At 41.4% G+C, this 22664-nt stretch overlaps 4 protein-coding genes and 1 long non-coding RNA gene across 11 annotated transcripts; 2 read left to right on the forward strand and 3 right to left on the reverse strand.

The window, feature by feature from the left end:
- Positions 1–82: 82 nt before the first annotated feature.
- zbtb22a (zinc finger and BTB domain containing 22a) lies at positions 83–9304 on the reverse strand. Of its 6 annotated transcripts, none has more exons than XM_061760930.1 (4): positions 9170–9304; positions 4231–4449; positions 3244–3934; positions 83–2842 (listed from the first exon to the last, which is right to left on the reverse strand). In XM_061760930.1, exons 2-4 carry the CDS (start codon positions 4435–4437, stop codon positions 1794–1796), a joined length of 1947 nt encoding a protein of 648 aa, XP_061616914.1. In that variant the 5' UTR covers positions 4438–4449; positions 9170–9304; the 3' UTR covers positions 83–1793. The 6 variants fall into 6 exon arrangements, with proteins under 6 accessions (XP_061616914.1, XP_061616909.1, XP_061616915.1 ...); XM_061760925.1 differs by lacking the exon at positions 9170–9304 and adding an exon at positions 5498–5633; XM_061760931.1 differs by lacking the exon at positions 9170–9304 and adding an exon at positions 5278–5434.
- On the forward strand, positions 5964–12403 carry LOC133471432 (sodium channel subunit beta-1-like). The gene is made up of 6 exons (XM_061760952.1): positions 5964–7249; positions 7336–7502; positions 8730–8967; positions 9253–9394; positions 10568–10639; positions 11295–12403. Exons 1-5 carry the CDS (start codon positions 7201–7203, stop codon positions 10632–10634), a joined length of 663 nt encoding a protein of 220 aa, XP_061616936.1. The 5' UTR covers positions 5964–7200; the 3' UTR covers positions 10635–10639; positions 11295–12403.
- LOC133471433 (uncharacterized) lies at positions 11947–12636 on the reverse strand. The gene is made up of 2 exons (XR_009786212.1): positions 12563–12636; positions 11947–12486 (listed from the first exon to the last, which is right to left on the reverse strand). It is a non-coding gene; the product is annotated as an uncharacterized LOC133471433 (long non-coding RNA).
- Positions 12637–13371: 735 nt separating this feature from the next.
- Positions 13372–18321, forward strand: LOC133471431 (sodium channel subunit beta-1-like). 2 transcript variants are annotated; one of them, XM_061760950.1, is made up of 7 exons: positions 13372–13689; positions 13760–14645; positions 14739–14905; positions 16144–16381; positions 17117–17258; positions 17544–17618; positions 17948–18321. In XM_061760950.1, exons 2-6 carry the CDS (start codon positions 14597–14599, stop codon positions 17611–17613), a joined length of 666 nt encoding a protein of 221 aa, XP_061616934.1. In that variant the 5' UTR covers positions 13372–13689; positions 13760–14596; the 3' UTR covers positions 17614–17618; positions 17948–18321. The 2 variants fall into 2 exon arrangements, with proteins under 2 accessions (XP_061616934.1, XP_061616933.1); XM_061760949.1 differs by having other exon boundaries at positions 13372–14645.
- An 88-nt stretch (positions 18322–18409) lies between these two features.
- naxe (NAD(P)HX epimerase) lies at positions 18410–22073 on the reverse strand. Its single transcript, XM_061760944.1, has 7 exons — positions 21967–22073; positions 20331–20510; positions 20154–20262; positions 19965–20075; positions 19768–19878; positions 19031–19178; positions 18410–18792 (listed from the first exon to the last, which is right to left on the reverse strand). Exons 2-7 carry the CDS (start codon positions 20498–20500, stop codon positions 18593–18595), a joined length of 849 nt encoding a protein of 282 aa, XP_061616928.1. The 5' UTR covers positions 20501–20510; positions 21967–22073; the 3' UTR covers positions 18410–18592.
- Positions 22074–22664: the final 591 nt, after the last annotated feature.

The following is a 22664-nucleotide window of genomic DNA, read 5'->3' on the forward strand; positions in this document are numbered from 1 at the left end:
CAATACTATTGGGATTATCTTGATATACATGATATGATGAAAACATACAATACATACGTCTTTGCAGATAACATACAGCTGCCATGTTTCCAGTGTCCACTTTATTCGAGCACATTTAGCTTGTGATCAAAACAAGACTAAATGTGTTGTCCAATCACAATCGTTATCAAGGTCAACAATGGAGGCTCAAATCCCCCCCACAAACACACACACAAAATACGTTACACTGAGAATTTTAATCCAAAGGCACAGTGGCGGTTCTAACACCAATACTGGGTTTAGACCCCCCCCCCATGAATGCCCCCATAGTCAGTCCAATCCCACCCTCCCCGAAAAAAAAACCCTTGGACCCAGTCTGGCCAGCCCGCTGAACATGAGCTAGAACCGCCCCTGAGACACAGTAAAAGATAATTACAGAAGGAATTAAGGAGGATACTGCAAAGATAATCAGCATTCTTTTACACACCCACCGCCCACAACATTAGGCACATTCTAATGAGAATCAATATAAAAATTTAAAAAATCAAAACTGGTTACACTTAGCAGTATTAAAATAGCTTACCTTATTTAGCAACACAAGAATGGCCAAATACAGTACGACCAAGCTATCCATCCTCATTCTATAACGCTCTTTTCGTAGTGTATTTTTCGATCTTTGCAACAGCAGAGTATTTGCTATCGATCTTGTGTTGGACCTAGACTGTGAAGATGTACCTAATGAAGTGTCCAGTGAATTTTACACCACCGTAAAAGAATGAATGTTTCAGTCGTGTAAATAATTGTTAGCACTCGTCATCTTCATGAACAAGTAGATTTAAAAAAAAAAACAACAACAAAAAAACAACACTTATACTTTTTTTTTTTTTTTACCCCATCACATAGTGCAAAACTGTATAGGACAAAAAACATTCTATTTGTACTGTACTCTATTTGTCTATTTTTCATGTTCCACTTCAGGTGGAAAGCAAATAATACATGTGCAAATTTAGGTTTACAATAATGAAGAACAGTAACAGTAACAACACTGCTTGCTACAAACATACTTAAGCACATCAATCCCTTAAAGTATTTTTCCCAAAATGTAACATTAAAACGCCCATAAGTTGCTCCAAAAGAGCCACTACTGAGTTGTGCTAGTTGAACATTCCATGTAAAATCAACCAAGAATCGTTCCTTCACTTCTTGGATTTTCTTCAAAATTTGAGGTGCCGTTGGAAATGGAAAGAAAATACCACAGAACACAACCTATTTTTGTTGTAAAACTCTTAATCAGATAGATAAAGGCCAACAAACTTTAAGCTAATTAGTGATACCGCTCTACTTGAAGTCAAAACCACAAACTATGTGGTGACGGAAGGAAATGCGCTGGTTAAAAAAAGTAACAACAAAGTAGAGTAACAACAAAATTAAAATATTGTGAAGTTCGCTGGCACGATTTAGCGCTCATACTCAAATTTCTCCCTGCAAATCAAGACAAAAAATAAATAATATTGCCCGACTGATAGCTTGAAAAACCTGTAGGTCACTTGAAGGTCGCGGTACCACTGTAGTTTTAATAATATAAATGTTTAAAGTCGAGAGGTACCTAATTCGACGAAAGTTTATTAGCCTCTCTCTCTCTCTCTCTCTCTCTTTCTATTAAGAGGTTTAGAACAAATATGTTTTGTGTTTTTGTCCTTTCCTTTCATTTCTAACCACACTTCAAAATTAGAAGAAAATCTTACAGTTGCGGGGAAATATCTTGAAATAACCTTTATAGATTCTCAAACGACACTTATTTATATGGTTGAATACTACTTTGTTTCACCAAAGTTCTCTCCTGCCTCCTCTTTGTAAACATGACCACCAGTGTCCAAATTTTGAGTTCTTAGTTCATCCACAATCCCGGACACACTTCCCAGCAACCCACTCATCCCAGCCTCCATTTCCCCATGGAAATCCACCTCCTCCACTTTCACTTGTCCTCCCATTGAGAGAAAGGCGTCCCCGCCGTCGAAGGCGTAACCGTAGCTGCCGTCCATGTCGGCCCGAGCCGAGCTCGTGTTGTCATCGGAGGATGCGATCCTCTCGCATCTGGCTTGGTGCCTCAGGAAGCTGTCTCTCCAGATGACCTTCTTGCCACACACGCCGCACTCGTAAGGCCGCAGCCCTCCGTGCGTCTTCAGGTGCTTGGTGAGATGATGTTTCATCTTGAAGGACTTGGTGCAGACGGGGCAGCCGAACGGCCGCAGGTTGAGATGCTGCATCTTCACGTGGCGGTCGCGCATGCTCTTCAGCGTGAAGGCTTTGCCGCAGTGGCAGAAGTGGACTTTGCCCGAGTAGGGGGCGCTGGCCATGATCACAGAGGATGACGACGACGGGGTTGGGGGCGATGAGGGTGGCGGCAGATTGGCGGAAGAGGGGGGCAAATGGCGAGCGGAGGACAGAGTTAACGATGCGCCACTCTGCAGCACGCTGGTGGAAAGCCAGCTCCCCTCTGAGGTCGCCATGGTGAAGTCAGGTGACGCGGGCACCAGAGGCCTCTGGGAAACGTGGCCTGTCCCATCTTCAATCTCATCATATGTCTCAGAGTTAAATTTTCCCCCTGTGAGACATTGAAAACCCTCCTCAGCTTTACCGACCACTTCCCCCTCCTGTGGTCTGGACTCTTGCTGAGACCAGGGACCTGCTTGCCACTGCACTCGGGCTAAAACGGCACAGGGTTCTCCCAAAGGACTTTCGGCTTTATGGCAAGGCGGGACACTGGACAACATCTGTGATTTATCTCGTACGTCCACCAAACTCACCTTCCCCATGGCTCGTCTTGACTCTTCATTCTCTACTAACATGGGCTGCAAGTCTCCTGGAGAAATGAAGAGCTAACATTAGAAAATCTTTCAAGAACATTGTTATGAATACAGAACATTGCAATAATGGTTTCAATATGGCTGTGATGTCCTGTTCATACACTTTCAGCTGCTATGTAAATGATGGTCTTTTTTTTTTTTTTTTAACTTATGTATCTGATAAATTAACAATTTAGTAGGGACTGTAAGGACTAAAGAAAAAAATATTACTATGAGAACAGAGTTGTAATTAAAAGAATAGTTACTGTATGTTACGATGTTTTTCCTTTAACTCTGATCTCTAATGCAGTAAAATCATCACAAGATTAAAATTTCAAGCAAACATTCACTTAATGGTATTATTAGAAATTGTCTTTCAAGGAGGTATGTTTCAGCAGAAAAATGTGTTTAATCTTACCACAATGACCCGTTTGTGCAAATCCTTCCTTCTTCTCCACCCCACCTTCTCCGACCCCTTCATCAGCTTCAAGCTCTCTTTTCTCATTCTTCTTGCTCTGTGGTGCTTCACCGTCAACACTCTGCAGAGCTCCTCGAGGCTCACACCTGAGTTTCTGCTTCCGTACCTCCGCACTGGGACAATTGTGGCCGAAATGGCCGCTTTTGCCGTCGCACGTCTCTTCGCAGCAGGTGTAATCGCTCTCTGCGTATGGGAGGGCATCCAGTTGGGAGTCGGCCAAGTGCTGCGCAGAGGAGGGCCGTGAGCTCCCCCATCTTGAAAACTGCTGCGGGCGCCTCCAAGTAGCCAAAGGAGGCAAAGCGTCAGGCTTAGCCTCTTTCCTTCTCCCCTCTCTCTCTAGATACAAACAGTCGGTGCTGCTCGGTGACTGCTGTCTGGATGCGCTGCCGGCATGAACTGCTGAGGCATCCGGCGGGGTTACTTCTGCCGAGGGTCGGGGTCTCTTTAGGATCTCGGTGCATTTGTCCACGATGTGCCACATCTGGAGGAAACTGGCCACGGTGACGTAGTTGACGATGTCATCGTGAACGATGCTCAGCTGACCCGTGTACGCAGAACTCAGCACGCTCTCAAACGCCACTGGGTCCATGACTGAGGGGAGGGAAACCGTTGTCACATTCTTCAGTAACACCTAAAGACACACACAAAAAAAATCATTATTACACAAACAATGACAAAAAAAATACAAGAAAATATAGTTACACGTATACGTCTATTGAGTGAAAGTACTGAATAGAATCACTTTATGAAATGATTCATTCCTTTCTCAGCCGCAAGCGTAAACTGCACGAGAAACCCCGTAGCAAACAGCATAACTCGCAGGGCGGTGGTGGCGGCGGCGGCTGAGCTCGGAGGGGCAATTCACGCAGTTTTATTTGAAAATTAAATAAATGAAGCTGTATTACACACAAATGCGGGCGGGCCTACCTGATCATGGAAGTAAGGCGAGGATGCAGCGAGCACACAGCGGTGGGCCTTGAACACTTTGCCTTGCACATGGATAGAGAGGTCACACAGCCGGCCCTCCTCTCGCTGGTGATTCAGATTGTCCAGAAGAGCAGCGCGCACAGAGGGGAAACACACTTGCACGGTCAAAGCAGCTGGAACAGTAGAAGCACTGGAGCTCGGATCCATAGTCACGCAATACTATTGAGAGAAGAGTTAGGTGGATTAATATATAAGATGTCTACAGATGCTTTTTACAATTAAAAAAATACATATATTTCAAAAGCAATTGATGAGATGTGTCACTCAGATTTGTTCTATATACTCAGTGGTCAAAGTATCTAATGACATTGCATTTGTGTTGTTGGCTTCCTAAATCAAACCTTTCCAGACCCATAGTCTCAGGAAATGTTCGCATTCAAGTGAAAAAACGTACACAAACATACACAACAAGTAAACCCATTAAGCGGATATATGTGTGCACAGTGCACACCTTATTACCAAGCGTGAACAATCCTATAGCCGCGTGCGACTCGCACATGATTGAGCTAATTGCCTTACAGACAGCACTTTAGCATGCTTGCCACTGCTCGTCATCATTAAACAGCACCATTCTACAAGCACAAAGCTATTTGGTGTCCAAGAGCAACCCTACCATGGCGTGTTACCGCTTTTAATTCGCACTAAATTCCTTAATTAGCAACAACGCTAGCAAGTGGCAGCTAGCAGTTATGTTCTCTTACCTGAGCGAAATCTTTGCTCTGCGCTTTTATTTGGAATGCGTCGCGTCTTCTGGCATTCTCCAGTTTACAGCGTGTAATGTGTATTTTTTGTTGTTACATTTAAAAATAAATTAATATATATAAATATATATATATATATATATATATATAATATATATATAGAAAGCTAGCAAGACTTAACAGCAGCTCGACTGTTGTTTACGACGCTGTTGCACTGATGCTAACTGGCTGGCTAAAGAGCATCACATCATCGTCATTGGCCTTTAGGAAGGAAACGTGGAAATACCTTCAATTTTATTCCACACCAACCAACCCAAAGGGGCGTGTAATATTATCACATGGGCTTGTTTTCATTTGTTTAGGCGTTAATAAAAGTGAGACCGGCATATTATGACATGAGAGATGGTGCCACTGGGTCGCCTCGTCCTGCGAGCGAGGAGGTTCTTAAAGGGCCAGTACACTACACTTTACCATTGCAGCACTCTTTCTCGACAGTTTTCGATCACCTGATACGTATGAGTTTGTCCAGCATGTTGTAGGTCCAGATCGGGATTATAATATACGCGTGAAACAGGTTGCCCGACTTCTGTTCGTTTTTGTTGTTCGCGGTGATGAACGTAAGGCATATATGACATTGAGAATGACAGGAGACGGGTTCTTAAAGGGCCAGTCCTTCCTAATAACCTTCGACAACTAGCATATTTCTTGCTGTGATATTGAATGAAGTGTATGTGTAAAAAAAAAAATAAGAATAATAATTGTAACACGTGTTTTAAAAACACTTTTTTTCAATTATTTTGTTGGTAAATTAAAAGTAAGACCGATAAATAAATTAGACTAAACGAAGATGAGACACCTAGTCCATTTCTATGCCATTGAACGAATTATACGCAAAGATAGCTTGCTTTTTACATTTTCGTCCAATTGTTTTGTTGGAAATAAAAACCGAGGCCGACATACGACATTAGAGAATGTCAGGAGAAGGAACCTTGAGATCACCTAGTCCAGCCAGAATCTTCTTAAAGAGCCAGTACACCTAACTATCCTATCACTGCTCGTCTTAAACTAGCATTTTTAAAATGATATCTAATTAATTTTACGAGATAAGATAGCAGGCAAATGAAAAACCAAAAAACAAACAAACAAAAGGAGTGGTGGAATCCAAGCAGCTGCTGTCATTGCGTAAATGGGTCATTTTACACCGCAGTACATCTGCAGCATCAACTGAGAGCAAAGGCAGAAAGAAGTGTTGCTGTGCGCTGTGGCGCAGCATCAGTAGGCACTGTGACAGCACCAAGGACGTACGTGGCTTTTGGTTTCCTCTGGTGAATGACGGATTTGGTTGCGCGCCTGCAAGTTGATCGACAATGCCAGCGCGACCGAGGATTCTTTCCTACCAGCAATAAGGGCTGATTAGATTAGATAGCTGAAATTCCCCGTTTTCGACAAACCGCCGCCATCGTGGGGGACGACGTCACATTTCGCCCCGCAGAAGGATTTATTCAATTGACGACAGCACGCGATCAGATTCAGATGAACAATGTTTAGATTGCTGTTTATGTTCGTACAAACCAGCTGCTGTAGATTTTAAAGTGATATTATTTGCACTTCGTGTCCGTAATGTAGAGTCAGTTGATGGTATATGTTGCGCATGTAAACACAAAAGATTTAACGTCTGTCGCTTGACAACATTAGAGATGAGTGCATCTACTTCCAAGATGGTGCAATGATGTCAAATCTCATTTTAACAACCTCAGGGGAAAAGTAATACAATCTCAAGGTGAAATTCCGGAGGACACTGTGAGTCTTAGCATGAAGTGGAATGTTACACGTGCTTCTTTTTATAAATAAAAGCAGAAGAAGCCCATCAATTTGACGTGTAAACTTCAGGACAGTTAAAATTGTCTGCAGCAATAATTTGTCGCAATAAATACTATAATCAGCAGGGAACTGTTGACTGGGGCCAAAGTACTACAGTGTATGATCTCTCTGAGAGGCCTGTAGGTGGATGTATTTTGCCCATTACAATGCATGTGTAGCTGCTAGGATGCACTTTATTGAACTACATTTCTTAATATCTGCAGTATTCTTCAAATAAAAAGCATTATATATATATATGATCAATAACTGTCAAGAGGAAAACCAAAATTTGGCGTGTAAAAGAACTTTGTGAGGCCCCTTGTCCCAATAGAAAGGTATAACCAGTGACATGACTGCTATTCACATCCTGCTCCTTTTCCTCTCCTGCACATTTTTGGGTGAGTTTCTCCCTGGCTTCATGTTTTGTGCCTAAACAAACGCAATGTGAATGCAATTGGTGTGTATCGTTGTAATATGCAAACAGTGCACCGGTGCGATGGGGCGTGTGCAGAGCCCGAGTCGGACACAGAGGCGGTGGTGGGCCAAGGCTTCAAACTGGGCTGCCTCTCCTGCAAGAGGAGGAGCGAGGTCAAAGCTACTGCCACTGTCGAATGGTACTTCCAGGCCAAAGGAGAGGTCGACTTTGTGCAAGTGAGGGAACGGCTGTCATTGTTGAGAAACGTTTGTTTAGAGAGGTCTGCAGTATTTGTGTTTGCGCACGCATGCATGCAGTCGGACATACGATCGTGCCCGGATGTCAACATCTCTGACACACAGCAGTGTTGACCTTGCGCGCAGCCCCCTATTTGCTGTTTGATAGCATTCTGTGGAAAAATACTGTCTACTCACTAGACACTTCATTAGGCACGCATATGAATCTTGCGGTGATGAAACAGCGTGTTAATCTCCACACAACACCATTGATTGGTCTTGTCGCTTCTGACTCATGTAATCCCTGGAAAATAAATGTTATTTGTAGTTGAGTTTGTTTTTTGTTCATTGAATAGAACAATTTCAAGATTTGAGGAGCATTTTTTTCACATTTTCGGCAAGGTTCTTAGATGACTTAATAAGATGTCCGCTGCATGCTTTTGTCAAAATACCCCAAGGATCAAGAATTTACAATTATTTGGTGAAATTGGCTAAATTTGGGTTGGAGGTGTTTCATGCATGAGCCAGCACTCATCCTGCCTAAAGTACTTCTGGGCCAAATGCGAGCCCAGCTTTCCCTGGGCTTTCCCTGCCTTAACACTGTTAGCTAATGCTAATCTGTCCTTACACTTTGACATGATAGTGCTTCGGCTGCCGTGTCAACGTGGTTCCTTTTCGCTCACTCGCAGACAGATTTTCTGAGATAGATAACTAAAGATGTACTTGGTTGCAGTCTGTGACACAGAACAAATACTTTGTTCCTGCATTTTGTAGAATTTTTACATATATGTTCTTTCCTTTGTTTTTCTATATTTCTGGTAACTTTCACTTTTATTCCAATATATTTCCCCTAAACTTCTTGATTAGTCATAACTACAAAATAAAATCCAACGAATGTTTTCATTGACACAATGCCTTAACCGCAGTCTTGCCTTTACTGATGTGACAAGACTACTGGTAGGGTGGAGGTCGTGAAAATGAGAAGCAGCTAATCAGGAAGTCTTATGGGTGCACCAATAGTGTGTGACTCTCTCTTTCTGTCACTCCTTCTGGCTTGAGGCCAGAAGGCAGTAGTGCTGCGTGATGGTCAGGCTAACTTTGCTCATCAGCCAACACACAGATCTTCAATTGCACAACAAAATCACAGTTTCAAGCCTCATCCAAAGCTCATTTGAGGCCATGATGGTAAAGAACGTGATTAGAAATGTAATATCACTGTGTCATCAGATCTACACCTACGATGAGATGGGCCCCACCATTGAAAACGAACACTTCATGGACCGTCTGGATTGGAACGGGAGCAAGAGGAGCAACGACATACAAGATGCGTCCATTTATATTCTCAACGTCACCTTAAACGACACAGGCATATACCGCTGCTTCTTCAACCGCATACTCGCCTATGAAAACTACGAGTACACCAATGTTGTCCGCAAAGTGGTCTACCTCACTGTGGTGGAAAAAGGTATGGCAGCCAACTGTGCATTTGGGATCCAAGCATTGATTGAAAATATAGACAAAAGATGAAGGTAGATAAAGATACAGGTGTATTGGACTGTTGATATACAGCATATACAGTACATAAACTATACCTACCGTCTAGATATAAAATCATCACCAACAAAATTCCTTTGTTTTGCATTTGAACCCAGTTATTGGATACTTACCCGTTCCTGCTGAGAAAGATCCTTGTCAGGTTGTCGCTTTTTTCATTTTTGTGACATCGCCTTTCTTGTGTCCCTGTGCGCAGCTACCAGAGGAACAGCTTCCATCGTGTCTGAAGTCATGATGTACGTGTCCATCATCGGCCTGCAGGTGTGGCTCCTCATCGAGATGATATACTGCTACAGGAAAATAGCAGCAGCTGGGGAGGAAGCATTAAGAGAAGCTGCGTATGTATATTTCTTATATTCATTAGAGTGTTGGAAAATCAGCATTTGCAACGTTGGAAGTAACTTTATCCTGGAATAAGGCTAAAAAGCAAAGGTCTCTGGCAAGGCTAAAAAGTCCTCATTTGGAACAGCACCACCAAATGGTACACTTTGTTAGATAAAGTACCCGCCTCTCGCTTAGGCCTCAAATTTGTCATGAAGGCCCGCCGCACACTGAGCGACACTGCAAAACCCGACTGAACTGTCGCACAGTGTACAGGTTTGACAACTAGTTTTCATGTTTGGCTGACCGTCGGCCACTGGTTTTGCTGGGATACAAATCTTGAATCGCCGATGAACGGTGTCACAATGTACATGTAACAGTTAACAAAAATGCACATAAGCTTTCAGCCGCTGTGGCGCCAAGCCGTAGCAATGCAGTATATATGGTATATACGTAAATACTACATTGTGTTGCTACGATAATAATCAACTATATTTATAATTTCATATATACCTGTGGTTAGAAAGCAAAGCGTGGAGAGTCTCTGTCGGCGAAATGCATGTAAGCAGTGCAGTAACTGAATGGGAAGATGAATCATTCCCAAAACCCTCTCAAAATGTCCACACTCTCATCTTTGTTATGGTCTGTTTCCTGTTTGTTGCAATCCGCTTCTTCCTTGACAATTGCGCCATGCTTCAGTGGTTCAATAAAAAAATGATACAGTACAGTTTACTGTATGTGGAGCCTCAAACCCTGATACAGGATTGCATTTTTTCCATTGCAGCGGTTTGGTAGCTGTGCGGTCGCAAATGTAATTTTTTTCAAGATAGTCCACTTCAGTCACATTCAGCCGTGTCGCTTGGTGTATAGTGGGCCTTAGTAGCCAGACATTATTCAGGGCAGTAAATATCTCGCAGTGTTAACCAACATGGAAAAAATTTACTTGATCTGCACTTACCGGTACGTATGCACCAAAATGTTGCATCTTTTTTCTTGGTCGAAGTTTGGCATGAATAAGTTGAGAAGTTTTTTCATTTTTGCTCACAGATGTGATTAAAAGAAAACCTTAGCACCGAATAGTGCTGCTTTAAAACATTACACTGAACTATAAGGATATACTGTATATCAAATGAAGAGCCACGTTAGTATTGTGCGGCAAAACTCATGCTTTAATCCCCATTTCTTTGCAGGAATGCTGAATATTTAGCAATTGCCTCAGAAAGTAAAGACAACTGTGCTGGGCAGGTTGGAGAATAGCAAAGGTATGTTCCAAATAATCTGAATTATAATGACACATTTACTTTTAATTTCTCACACCATATACAGTCCTCTGCATTTCTGTCACAAACACTTTGTGACTTTAGGAGGCTCCTTTGTTGACTATTGGATGTATACCTAATAACAAAGTTTCAGACCAGCATGCATCACCTAAATTTAAAATCAGGTTAGGCAATTTGCTAATTTCTGTAATTGCAATGATTTTTACCTGGTATTTTATTTGTTAAAATTGTGTTTAGTTTATATTTGTGATTTAATTTATTAAAATGTTAAATAATTCCAACATATATTTTTACATTTAAATGTAACAAACACAACACGTATTAAAATCAAGCATCAAACTATCGTGCCTCACAAACACACATAAACCAATTAAAATTGGAATACCGTAATTTGGAAATGTACCGTTTTCATTATATTATATTGTAGTATTGGAATTTGAATAAAGTAAATGAAAAAAAAACATTTTGCAACAAGTAAAATAAAAAATGCCCCTCTGTTGTCAATTCCATTTTGACAACAATGAGCCTTCGTGTTATGAAAGTCTTTTGTTAATTTTAAAAGCTTGAGTGAAACACATTTCTATTGTGTTTTGTAATTGTGTCATGGAATCTAATAACATTCTGCTTCCATTTTCAGGCTTCCATTTTGGACTAAAAACTTCCCTCCTATGCGCCCCGTTAACTGCTTTAAAATAACTTGCGAACGAGACAAGACTCCATCTTCATCTCACGTCTTCTGTTTGATCTTTTTTCTCTCCTTGATAAAGAGCTCAAATACGAAGCATGGTACCAGCACTGTAAAGATCATTTGCAACACACAGAAGCAAAGCTGCACTTGTATGAAAAACCTATTATGCATTAATGAGCCATTGTTTAAAGTCATACAAAAAGTACTATGTAGACATATTGTATATTTATATAAGCGAATAGACAATACTGTGGGAGCCTCGAGGACTCTGAGGTTAAAAAATAAGCTTGACTTCAACAGATAAAGCTGTGACAAACCTCAGGCATTTCAGTAAGAAAGGGGGTCTCTATTCGCTGACACTGGGTGATCAGATCCCGAAACAGTACCTCTTCTGGCCCAGGATGGAGAGCTTGTGAGAATGAGAGAAGATAGAGAAGTTGTGAGTGAAAACACTCTTTGGAGTTGTAAAGCTGGCTCCCACAAAGAAGACAAGCACACGTCACTTACAAATATTTTAAGATGGCTGGTACAGGCCAGGCCGTTGCCGCCATTGTTCCCCGGTCCACATGTCCCCAGCACTGTGCGTTTGGGCTTCACCAAGCAGCTCAGTGAATATAGCTTCACTGAAAACAACATGAGACTATTACATTCACGCTACTATCATCCTGGCTGGAATAAAAGGGACACTCTGGTTCACCCTTGCGACGGCTGTACAACTGAGGCTCCATCAGCGGGTCTACACGATGGCTACTCCCTCCTCATCAATGTGCTGGGCCTCCTCCAGTCTGCAGAACACAAGTCAGTCATAAACTGGAGAAAGTTTATTTAAGTGCTCTCTGTGAAACATACCCGAGGTATTTTCAGATTTTGTGAATCTCTTTATCAAGCAAAATTGTAATCCACTCTGTGTTCAACGACTAGACAGTAAGTAATTGCAAATGATCTGAGATGAACCAAAGTTACTAGGAGGGTGTGCACTTTCTGTAAACTGCTAACAGTTAGCATGAGTCAAACCTTTAACAACCAGAGATGAATAAACATTAGTGACACTCACCAAATGCGGGCCGAGGTTTCCTTTTTCCATGCAAGGTTTTCATTAAAGGCCATGCCGTTAGCGCAACACAAAGGTTTTCATTATACTCTTTGGAGCAAAAACACATACATGTATAATCACTCGGCATGTAACAGTACCCCAAAAATCATGGTTCAGTGCTTACCTCGGTTTGAAAGTCACATTTGGTACAGTATGGGAACAAATTACAAAACAATTTGCATGTGTTGTCAGCCCATCTCATATTGACAAACAACCATTCACACGTATGGGCAATTTAGAGTCTTCATTGCATAAAGCTAACATGCATGTTTTGGGAATGTGGAAGGAAGCTGGCGTACCCAGAGAAAACCTACACAAGCGCAGGAAGAACATGTACTCCATACAGGAAGGCGCGGAGCCGAAAGCCGAGCCCTGAAACTCTAAACCGTGATGAAGATCTGCTAACAACTTGTTTTGTTGTTGTTGTTTTTTGTGGTTGTGCTTGTTGTCATGTTTAGAAATTCAGTACGCAGACTATTGCAACAGTAACCGTGAGAATTACATTTGTTACTGCTTTGACTTCATCTCAAGATACTGGGAGAAAGGCTTCTTTTAAGGCTTCTGAAAGTTTTCATTGTTACGGCTAGTTTTGAACAAAAGTCAAGGGAAACTTGTGGCAAGCTTTGATGGGCCTCATAAAATGACGAGTAGCGCGCCGGTGAGCTGTCATTGACATCTGTGGCCTACGCTATGTTTTGTTTTGTGTTTGACAGCTGTCCATAGTAATGACTTACTTCCGGGATTGAGGAGCCCGTCGTTCATTTGTGTAGTTTATGCTAATGCTAACGGGCTAGGCGAAGGAGCGCCACAGTTTCTCATCCAACGGCAACGGCCTTTAGGAGAGAAACTTGGTGGGATTCCTTCACTCTGTTTCCAAAACGGACCGACCAATAGAGTGTAGAATTGTAACACAAGAGTTTCGATCCGTATATTTTGATGGTAGCGAAATTAGTGATTGACAGGCCGCAACGATTGGGCCACCCCGCCCAAATGGAAACTTCTTAAAGGGACAGTACACCTTCATCTCGCAGCACTGCTTTGCTATAAATGGGATATTTCCTGCTTTAATGCTGAATTGTTGGTACGCACCAATAAACGAGTAACGACCCGTTTTTAATATATCTAAGCAAATGAGAACAGGAGCGGTGGCGGAATCCATGTTGCAAGCGCACTGTCTGTTTCACCGCACTGCATCAGCAGCATCCTGTGGACTCGAAGGCAGGGGTGCTGCTGTGGCGCAGCAAAAACACGGTACACGGAGCACACGACGCATTGTTTAACATTTTCCTCGCAGTTAACGAATTTGTTTGCGCTTTTGCAGGTTATTCTGCGATGCCAAAGATTCTTTTTATACACAAGGATTCATAGATAGCGGAAATCGCGGGGGAGACTGCGAGAGGACCACATTTTCTTCCGAAAGAGGCCTCTAAATTGACCACAGTAGGCGATCAGATTAGGATGAAATATTTTTGATATTATTATTTAGGGGTGTGCTTGGTAGCAGTTCGATTCTTACCTGGTTTGCATATTTATATCATATGCACTTGCATGTAGACTCGGTAGTATGTTTCGCATATAAATACGTTACAAAACCCGATTCATATATATATTGTCTGTTATTCGACACCATTAGCGATAAATGCGTGAATTCCCAAGCAGGTGGAACGATCTCTCTGTGCATCCCGTCTTAAAAAGCTCAGGGAAAAGGTAATTGAATTTTAAAGGGAAACGCTGGGTCATCACACAAATTGCTTCTTTGTATTGTATTTTATCTTTTAAACAAAAACAGAAGGAGCACATCAATTGCATTTTGCACAGTTAAAAACGTCTGCAATAATATCTGTCAATGAATGCGAGCATCCACTAGAAACTGCTGATTTGAGCTAAATAAGTACAACAGTTCTGTTGTGATATTACAAACACGTTCTAGGGTCTTAGAGGGGCCCGTTTAGCATATTACAACGCATGTGTCGCTGCTAGTTGATTTACTTATGATAGGAGGCTGCAATTCGTTGACATACAGCTTTTAAAATCTGCAGTATTAAGACAAAAACATTATTAATATTGATAAACAACCGACAAAAGTAGAAATAAAAGTAGAATAGGCGTGTAAAAGTACTTTATAACATTTTGAAAAACAAAGCTCCAAGTCTGTGACATGACTGCAATTCACATACTGCTCCTTTTCCTTTCCTGCACATTGTTTGGTAAGTTTCTCTTCCCGGTTTGATGTTTTGTTGTAAAGCCTTAAACAACCGTAATGTAAATGTGATGGATGTGTATCGTTGTACTGCAAACAGTGCGCCGGTGTGATGGGGCGTGTGCAGAGGTGGACTCGGACACAGAGGCGGTGGTGGGCAAAGGCTTCAAACTGGGCTGCATCTCCTGCAAGATGAGGAGTGAAGTCAAAGCGACTGCCACCGTTGAGTGGTACTTCAAAGCCCGAGGAGAGGTCGACTTTGTGCAGGTGAAAACATCCATAACAAGCGCACAATTGAGTAAGATTACAACAATAGCAACATTCTGACTATAGAAAAATAATCATTCTTACCTCTGGTTGACACTGTCAGAGAAGGGTTCATTTAACCTATTGTTGCATCACACTGAGAGATGTTTGTAGTATGGTACTTGGGTTATTTAGCAACAAAATATTACGACCACCTCTCATTATGACATAGATTTTTGATTTTTTTTGTTACTTTGTAATTAGATCTCATTCGAAATCCAGTAGCCAGTGAATATAGTTTACCAAATCAGTTTATCAGAATCATCTTTATTTGCCAAGTATGTCCAAAACACACAAGGAATTTGTCTCCGGTAGTTGGAGCCGCTGTAGTACAACAGACAGTCAATTTACAGAATACTTTGGAGACATAAAGACATTGACAAAAAACAATTGTGCAAAAAGATGCAGAGTCCTCCAGTCTAAAAGACACCAAGAAAGAGATTCAAGTCCCTATAAAGGGATTCAACACACCACAGAGAAGTGTTGTTAACAACCCTGCCAAATTTGGATGATAGGGGGGAAAAAAATGGCAAGTATATAAAATGAGGCTTTCAAAGTCATTAAAAAGCAAGTGGTTCTCTTGCTCTCGAACACTGTTGGTGTGTCCACTGAATGCGCTGAGACTAGGCACAGCTCAAATGTCAATCAAATATCTCCGGCCTGGAAAAATGAATGCTCCTTCGTCTTGCATCGCTCTTATGCCTACACGTACATGTTTAAGATGTGAAAACACATGCACTTAAAGCCTCCGGTGGCTGGAATTTATCCCACCGGTTGGTCAGAGGGCTTTTCCTCGTCATGACAACCAGGCGCCACTCCAGCCCTTAAGCCCCAGTCTACTCGTTGGCTGTCACGTCGAATTATTTTATTTTCCTTCTCTCTTTTACCCTCCCCGGCGGTTATGCCTTTCTCACCGTGACATGCGCACACTCACAGCTGCGACAACGAAGCCCTCTATAGCAGCCACACCCGCGTGGAGCCCCGGTCGACACGCTTTATTTCAAGTCTTGGAACAAAATCCTGGATCTCTCCTGTGGATATCTACTCCTTAATATCTCCAATTTAAAAAGTGCTAGTGAAAATTTCAACCATCTAATAAAACAGCAAAAGTGAGTTAACTAAAACACACAGATGTACCTACAGCGCTTGCATGTATGTTAAAGTGGAGTTATGAACCACCTTAATGTCACTGTCATCAGATCTACACCTACAGTGAAATGGGCCCCACTATTGAAAATGAAATCTTCACGGACCGTCTGGATTGGAACGGGAGCAAGAGGAGCAACGACATCCAAGATGCGTCCATATATATTCTTAACGTCACCTTCAATGACTCAGGCACATACCGCTGCTACTTCAATCGCATCCTCTCCTACGACAACTACGAGAACACCACCGTTATCAGGAAAGTGGTCCACCTCAATGTGTTGGCGAAAGGTACGGCACAATCGACTGTGCAACGTTATTCTACTCAAGGTACACTGGACCACTGGTTAGCATGTGAGTCTCATAATAATAATGCATAGAAAATACATGGAACTGCAGGGTGTATATGTTATGTATTGCACTATAAATATAAAATATTGTACAGTATATACAATGCTCCACATAAATGAGTAAACCCAAACAACAGCAAACCTTGAGTTGACCTTCAGAATCAATATTTTCCATGGCAAACCATACTACAAAATATACCCACAAATGTGGGTGATTTATTGCAAATGAGGTTTACCAATGTGCACACACAAATATGTTTTTTTTAATATTACAAAGCTCCAGTAGTGTGATGGAGCTAATGTGAATGGAGACTGCATTTCCAGAAAGGAGTACCGTATTTGAGGATGTGAAGTCAGCATCACTGCACGACTGCTGACAGTGTCTTACTGCGTGTTGAATTCATACAAAGTGCAAAGTTCTAGAAGGAATTGCTTACAGATATAAATAAGCATGTAATGTTGAAATAATGAGACATGCTTGTAAGAACTTCAATCTGTCTTTCTGTATTCAGAAGAGTAGTTGCAGTCATATAAGTGTACCTTCCGGATTTACAGTCATCAAAAGTCCTTTATTTTCCATTTTAACTCTTTTGGATACTTACTCATTCCTGCTTATCGAAAGAGTCTTGTGTCTGGCATTTGTGTGATGTCACCTTTCTCATGTCCCTGTGCACAGCCACCAGAGGTACAGCTTCCATCGTGTCTGAAGTCATGATGTACGTGTCCATCATCGGCCTGCAGGTGTGGCTCCTCATCGAGATGATATATTGCTACAGGAAAATAGCGGCGGCCGGGGAGGAAGCGTTAAGAGAAGCCGCGTACGTATATTTCATGATATACTCAAGCACAGATGGTGAAATCTTGTATTTAAATTGTTGCTTGAGGGTTACAAAACCAGCAAATCCAACTTTGGAAGTAATTTTATCCTGGGATCAGGCTAAACATATCTGCATTGTCAATAAAACACGTCAACTGGAATGGCAGTCTATGGAGCGCAATATAGATAGATATACTACTATATATAAGTGAACAGGTTTTCAACAACAGCAAATTGTTAGCGTTGTGGTAACTATATGAATAACTGCTTTCTCATTTCCTTCCAGGAATGCTGAATATTTAGCGATTGCCTCGGAAAGTAAAGACAACTGTGCAGATGTGCAGGTTGGAGAATAGCGAAGGTGTGTTCAAAATCATCTGGTTACGTTTCCCGCCATATACTTTGCTTGCATTTCCGTCAAAGAAAAAAAATCAGACTTCTGGATGCTCTTTGTTGACCATTGGATGCATATTTAATACATAGTAACAACGTTTCAACCATCATGTATCAATTGGTAAATTAAACTCAAATGAGGCAATTGCAATATATTTTTTTACATTGAAAACACTCAAGAAATTAAGACCACTTACATTAATTTGAAAAGTTTGTGCTCAGCAGTTCAGTTCAAATGAGTTGTTTTGGGGGGATTGCGTCATGGAATCTAATTACCAATTCTATATCCATCTCCAGGTTTTGCTTTTGGACTGAACGCATCTGTCCTATACAGCCCGCTAACTGCATGAAAACAACTCGGGGAGTGGAACAGACTGCATCCTCATCTCAAGTCGGTTACGCATTAATTAGCCACATTGTTGAAAGCAAGCACTGTATTCACAGTTAAGTATTATGTTGACATTCTGTAAATGTATATGACATGCACAACACTGCCTGTGGGATTGTTGAGAAAGTTTTTTACTAACTCACCACCTCCTAATCTATGATTTAAAAAAAAAAAACGTGTTATTTATATAATAGAATGTGGATAGATTGTCTTTCCAATTGAATTGCTGGTACATTAAGTGAAACCTTAACTGTATAATTAATAAAAAAGAGAATATTCATGATTTTGTTGTCTTCTGTGGATGGCAATTAGAAATGTTGCACATTTTTGTGATTAATACCTGGTTTTACAGAAACGAAAAGTATCAAGACTTGCGTTTAATTTTTGTAATTGCATTTTATTTTCAAATAGCTAAAGCAACCAGTGTCAAAAAGCATGTGAGGATCACACAAACCATTTCATAGCTGATGGGAACCAGGGAAAACAAAACAAAAACAAAGATGTAAAGATAACCATCCCTGAAGCAACCGAAAGCTCTCAGCAAATCTTTCGTCTTACAATTTTAACACGCAATCAGTTTCGGGGTAGCGGGGAAGATTGAGCTGGTACTTCTTCTCTAGGGCGGGCGGAACGAAGCGGCCTCCCAGGAAGTGATGGCGTCCCTTGAAAAGCACAGCAGAGTTTTTGGGAGCAGTCAGAGAGATGAGCGTGTCGGGCTGCAATCCGTCGACACTCCCCTGCTCCACATCCCAACCTTCAAAGAAACAACAGGGCGACATTGATCACAACTCTCTTCAGACTTCTTGTCTGTCTGGGTGCGCCGTGATAAATGTCATTATCAGCCTCCAGGCCTTTTGTGTGCATCAAAGGTCTTAGGTTTTGGTTTTGTTCACCTCATGAAAAATGGGAGCAAAAACAAGTGTTGCATTGTATTTGTGGTTAAGTGTAGTTATACAGATATAATATTCCAGAGGTAAAAAACAAGGACAGACCTGAGGGGATGTCGATGCTGGCAATGGGGACAGTGATCTTTTTCAGGACATCGATGATGGAACCAAAAGGCTCTCGCACAGCTCCCTTAAAGCTGAAGCCAAAGATGGCATCTATCACCAGGTTGAACGCCTCATCAATCAATGGGGCCTAACAAAACAATTCAAGATTTGAACTGTGTCAATAAGTTCAATTACAGCGATCCATCTTTAGCAAAACAGGCTTAATGAAATGTAACTAAACTAACTATTTTCACTCGTTATCTAAAAAACATCCAGACTTTCGATCTTGAGGCGACATTAAACCGCACGGCTCCCGCAGAAGTGAAGAGGTTGACTTTTTGATGAAAGAAATTGTTAGAATTTCAAGCACTTCAATGTACTTTATCCCAATTGATTCAACCATTCAAACTTTTAAAATGAAAAATGCTTCTTTTTTTTTTAAACAGAATTTTTTTTAATGTCAAGAAATTATATGGTAATTATATTTATCACTGCTTTAATCTTTCTTACAGGAATTTCATCAATCCACTCCATCCATTTTCTTTAGTGTTATGTTAAAATCCTCATTAGGGTCAAGGGTGAGCCGGGGTCTATCCCAGCTGAGCTTAGATGGGATGCCAAGCAGACCCTGGAATGGTCGCAAGCCAATGGCAACCTTACAGGGACTTGTTTAATCTTATCCATATGGGAGAATGTGCGCCACAAAAATGATTGTAACACGGTAAGTTGTGACAAACCTCAGGCATCTCTGTAAGAAAGGGGATCTCCATTTTCTGGCACTGGGTGGTCAGACCCTGAAAGAGTGGTTTGTTGGGCCTCTTTGGGTAGAGGATGGAAGGATTATAACCCTGAGAGAAGATGAAGAAATAATGAAGAAAACTTCCTTTTGAGTCGCAAAGATGCCCCCCCAAAAAAACAAGCACCGCACACTTACAAATAGTTTAAGATGTCTGGCACAGACCAGGCCATCACCTCCATTGTTACCCGGTCCACATATCACCAGGACTGTGGGTTTGGGCTTGACCAAACAGCTCAGTGGATATGCCTTCATTGGAAAACAAAACATGAGAATCTTGCATTCATACTACTATCATTCCGGAATGAAAAAAACATTCTGGTTCACCCTTGTAATGGCTGTAGCACAACTGAGGCCGGCGAGCTCCATCAGCTGGTCCACACTGAAGCCATACTCATTGAATAACTCCTCGTCAATGTGCTGGGCTTCCTCCTGGCTGCAGAACATCTACAAGTCAGTCAAACACTAGAGAATGTTGCTTTAAATGCCCTCTACGAAACACACCCGAGGTATTTGATGCTCTGGGCCATGGCGGAAGCTGGTCTGCTACTGTAACAGTCCTGGTGGTTGTTAACTAAAGGAGACAGCGCGCATTTCCCCGCTTGAGCAAAGACTGCTGAGGTCCGCGAGGTCACCAGGAAGCCGATGCCAAAAAGAGCCCGCACACTCAGCATTCAGATGGTCCTTCAAAACAAAACACCAAATGTGATCCATCCTCCTCATGCAATTTGTAGTCATGGCTGACCACCATATCAGATCACACCAGTCAGAATCCAACTAACAACAGTTTGAGTATCATGATTTCATGCTTCAATGTCCATTGACAATGTGCTCCTTCTGGGGTGTGTACCTTAGCCACTAGAGGGCAGTATAATACAGTTACTGTATACACATAGAAAAGGTTTACTTAAATTACTCATTAAGCTGCAGTTATATTAATCCTTTTCCACAGAGGATAAAGTGTGGGCATTGTTACTGTCTGTCTATGTGTGTTGCTGCACCGTTTGAGTTCAAATTGCCGCTGCTCGTTTCATTAGACCGTGTATGACATTTTGCATCGTATGTTAGCATTAAACTAGCAGACTTTGGTAAGTTATGTGGTTTGGTCAAACGCACATTACTTCTCTTTGTTTTACATTTAAATTTCAACGGGGAAATGGTAACAAAGAGCTTATCAAATGTAATTGGCTGGTTTTTTTAACAATTGTTTACTATCTGTTGCTTGTTTTGAAGTTTTCTGCCACCATTTAGTGCTCATAACTACATTTTTTGCTTGCAATCCCAAGACCAAAAAAACCCACAATGTATAAAAAGAGAGAGGTTAAGTCAACCATGATTGGGTTCTTGACTGACTGAGATCTTGAGGGGTCCTATTTGGTGGAAGCAACAGGGCCATTGCGGAACGTTAATCAAGGAGCCTAAATGACGATGACGCAACAGATTCAGAGAAGCGAGATATTCCACATCTATGACCTTATTTAATTGTTCGATACTGCCGGCTACAAGAATGATTCGTGGTGAATGCATTGTGTCTTCTGCCATACTTAAAATCCTGAGCTGGCGCCTAATTTGAAAATATACAGTTTTTGTTGTTGTTGTTGTCATCAGCTAATATAGCAGTTTTTGTTACTCAGTTCACAATGTATAAAGCAGATTTTTGACAGCATAAAAGTCGAACCAACGCTAACGATTTTTTTCCCTTCTTCTTCATGGCAAGAGCACTATGTAAGTTGATAAAAGACTATTTGGTGGTTTTTTTAAATTATTTTTCTTACGTAGTACCAAATCATACAAATTATCAAAAAGTTATGAATTTTGTTTTTATTTTTTACATTTACCTAAGTGTAGGACTTTTTACACAAGCATCTGTACTTCTACTTTAGTACAGAGTGTGAGTACTGTTGCCACCTCTGCCAAATATTGATTAACTGTTGTTACACAGCGTTTCGACTAACGAATTTATATAATCCAAAGGGTGTGCACTTTCTGTAAAGAGCGAACACCATGCGTTAAACGTGACGTACGATATTAACAGGGATTATAAACACCCACCAAATGTACGCCGATTTGCCGTTTAGCATGCAATGTTTTTTATTTTTTTTTATTTTTTAATTAAATGTCATGCAGTAACACAACTTACAAAAAACAACATGCAGAGATGCGTTCCGTCAGCGGGCGCAGGAATGGCTTACTTCCGGGTTTGGAGAGCGGAAACAAAACAGTGCTCGCTCACATTTCAAAATAAAAGTCAAGGATTTAAAAAGTAGCTCAGATTTCAAAATAAAAGTTTGCAGCCACAAAGTTGAGAGTTGGGAGCAATCTTCATTAGGAAAATCCAGTGTTGGTTGATAATAGCAAATTGATGTTTCATACGATCCACAATGTTTGCGTTAAGTGATTCCTGTTGATTATTCTGCCCTGTATGTCCCATCAAGACAACAATAAAATAATAGTAGTAACCACAGGATTCCAACTTTCATTATTTAGAAAACAATGGCAGCGTAGTGCAATAGTGGTTAGTACGTCTTGCCTCAAAGTCCTGAGGTAATGGGTTTGAATCTAAGCTATGGCCTTCCTGTGTGGAGTTTGCATGTTCTCCTCATGCTTACTTGAGTTTTCTCTGGGTACTCAGGTACTCCAGCTTCCTCCCACTTTTCAAAACTATGCATGTTAGGTCAAGTGAAGACTCATAATTGTCCATAGGTGTTGATGCGAGTGTGACGATCGCTTGTCTGTGTGGCCAATTGGTGACCAGTCCAGGGCATATACTTCTTCTCGCCCAGTCAGCTGGGATAGGCTCTATTTGACCTGTGACCCGAATGTGGACAAGCACTATAG

The sequence above is a fragment of the Phyllopteryx taeniolatus genome, chromosome 21 (assembly GCF_024500385.1).
Source record: "Phyllopteryx taeniolatus isolate TA_2022b chromosome 21, UOR_Ptae_1.2, whole genome shotgun sequence".
NCBI classification, from domain to species: domain Eukaryota; kingdom Metazoa; phylum Chordata; class Actinopteri; order Syngnathiformes; family Syngnathidae; genus Phyllopteryx; species Phyllopteryx taeniolatus.

Coding starts and splice junctions, on each gene's coding strand:
- zbtb22a (XM_061760925.1), bottom strand. CDS start 5,626: ATGTCATATATGCCTTACGTTCATCACCGCGAACAACAAAAACGAACA. Junction 3,935..4,230: donor CGCCTTACTTCCATGATCAG/GTAGGCCCGCCC, acceptor GTGTGTCTTTAG/GTGTTACTGAAGAATGTGAC. Junction 2,843..3,243: donor TGCACAAACGGGTCATTGTG/GTAAGATTAAAC, acceptor TCATTTCTCCAG/GAGACTTGCAGCCCATGTTA.
- naxe (XM_061760944.1), bottom strand. CDS start 20,500: ATGCTGAGTGTGCGGGCTCTTTTTGGCATCGGCTTCCTGGTGACCTCG. Junction 20,263..20,330: donor CAGAGCATCAAATACCTCGG/GTGTGTTTCGTA, acceptor GATGTTCTGCAG/CCAGGAGGAAGCCCAGCACA. Junction 20,076..20,153: donor GTGCTACAGCCATTACAAGG/GTGAACCAGAAT, acceptor TTTCCAATGAAG/GCATATCCACTGAGCTGTTT.
- LOC133471431 (XM_061760949.1), top strand. CDS start 14,597: ATGACTGCAATTCACATACTGCTCCTTTTCCTTTCCTGCACATTGTTT. Junction 14,646..14,738: donor CCTTTCCTGCACATTGTTTG/GTAAGTTTCTCT, acceptor TACTGCAAACAG/TGCGCCGGTGTGATGGGGCG. Junction 17,259..17,543: donor GAAGCGTTAAGAGAAGCCGC/GTACGTATATTT, acceptor ATTTCCTTCCAG/GAATGCTGAATATTTAGCGA.
- LOC133471432 (XM_061760952.1), top strand. CDS start 7,201: ATGACTGCTATTCACATCCTGCTCCTTTTCCTCTCCTGCACATTTTTG. Junction 7,503..8,729: donor GAGAGGTCGACTTTGTGCAA/GTGAGGGAACGG, acceptor CTGTGTCATCAG/ATCTACACCTACGATGAGAT. Junction 8,968..9,252: donor CCTCACTGTGGTGGAAAAAG/GTATGGCAGCCA, acceptor CCCTGTGCGCAG/CTACCAGAGGAACAGCTTCC.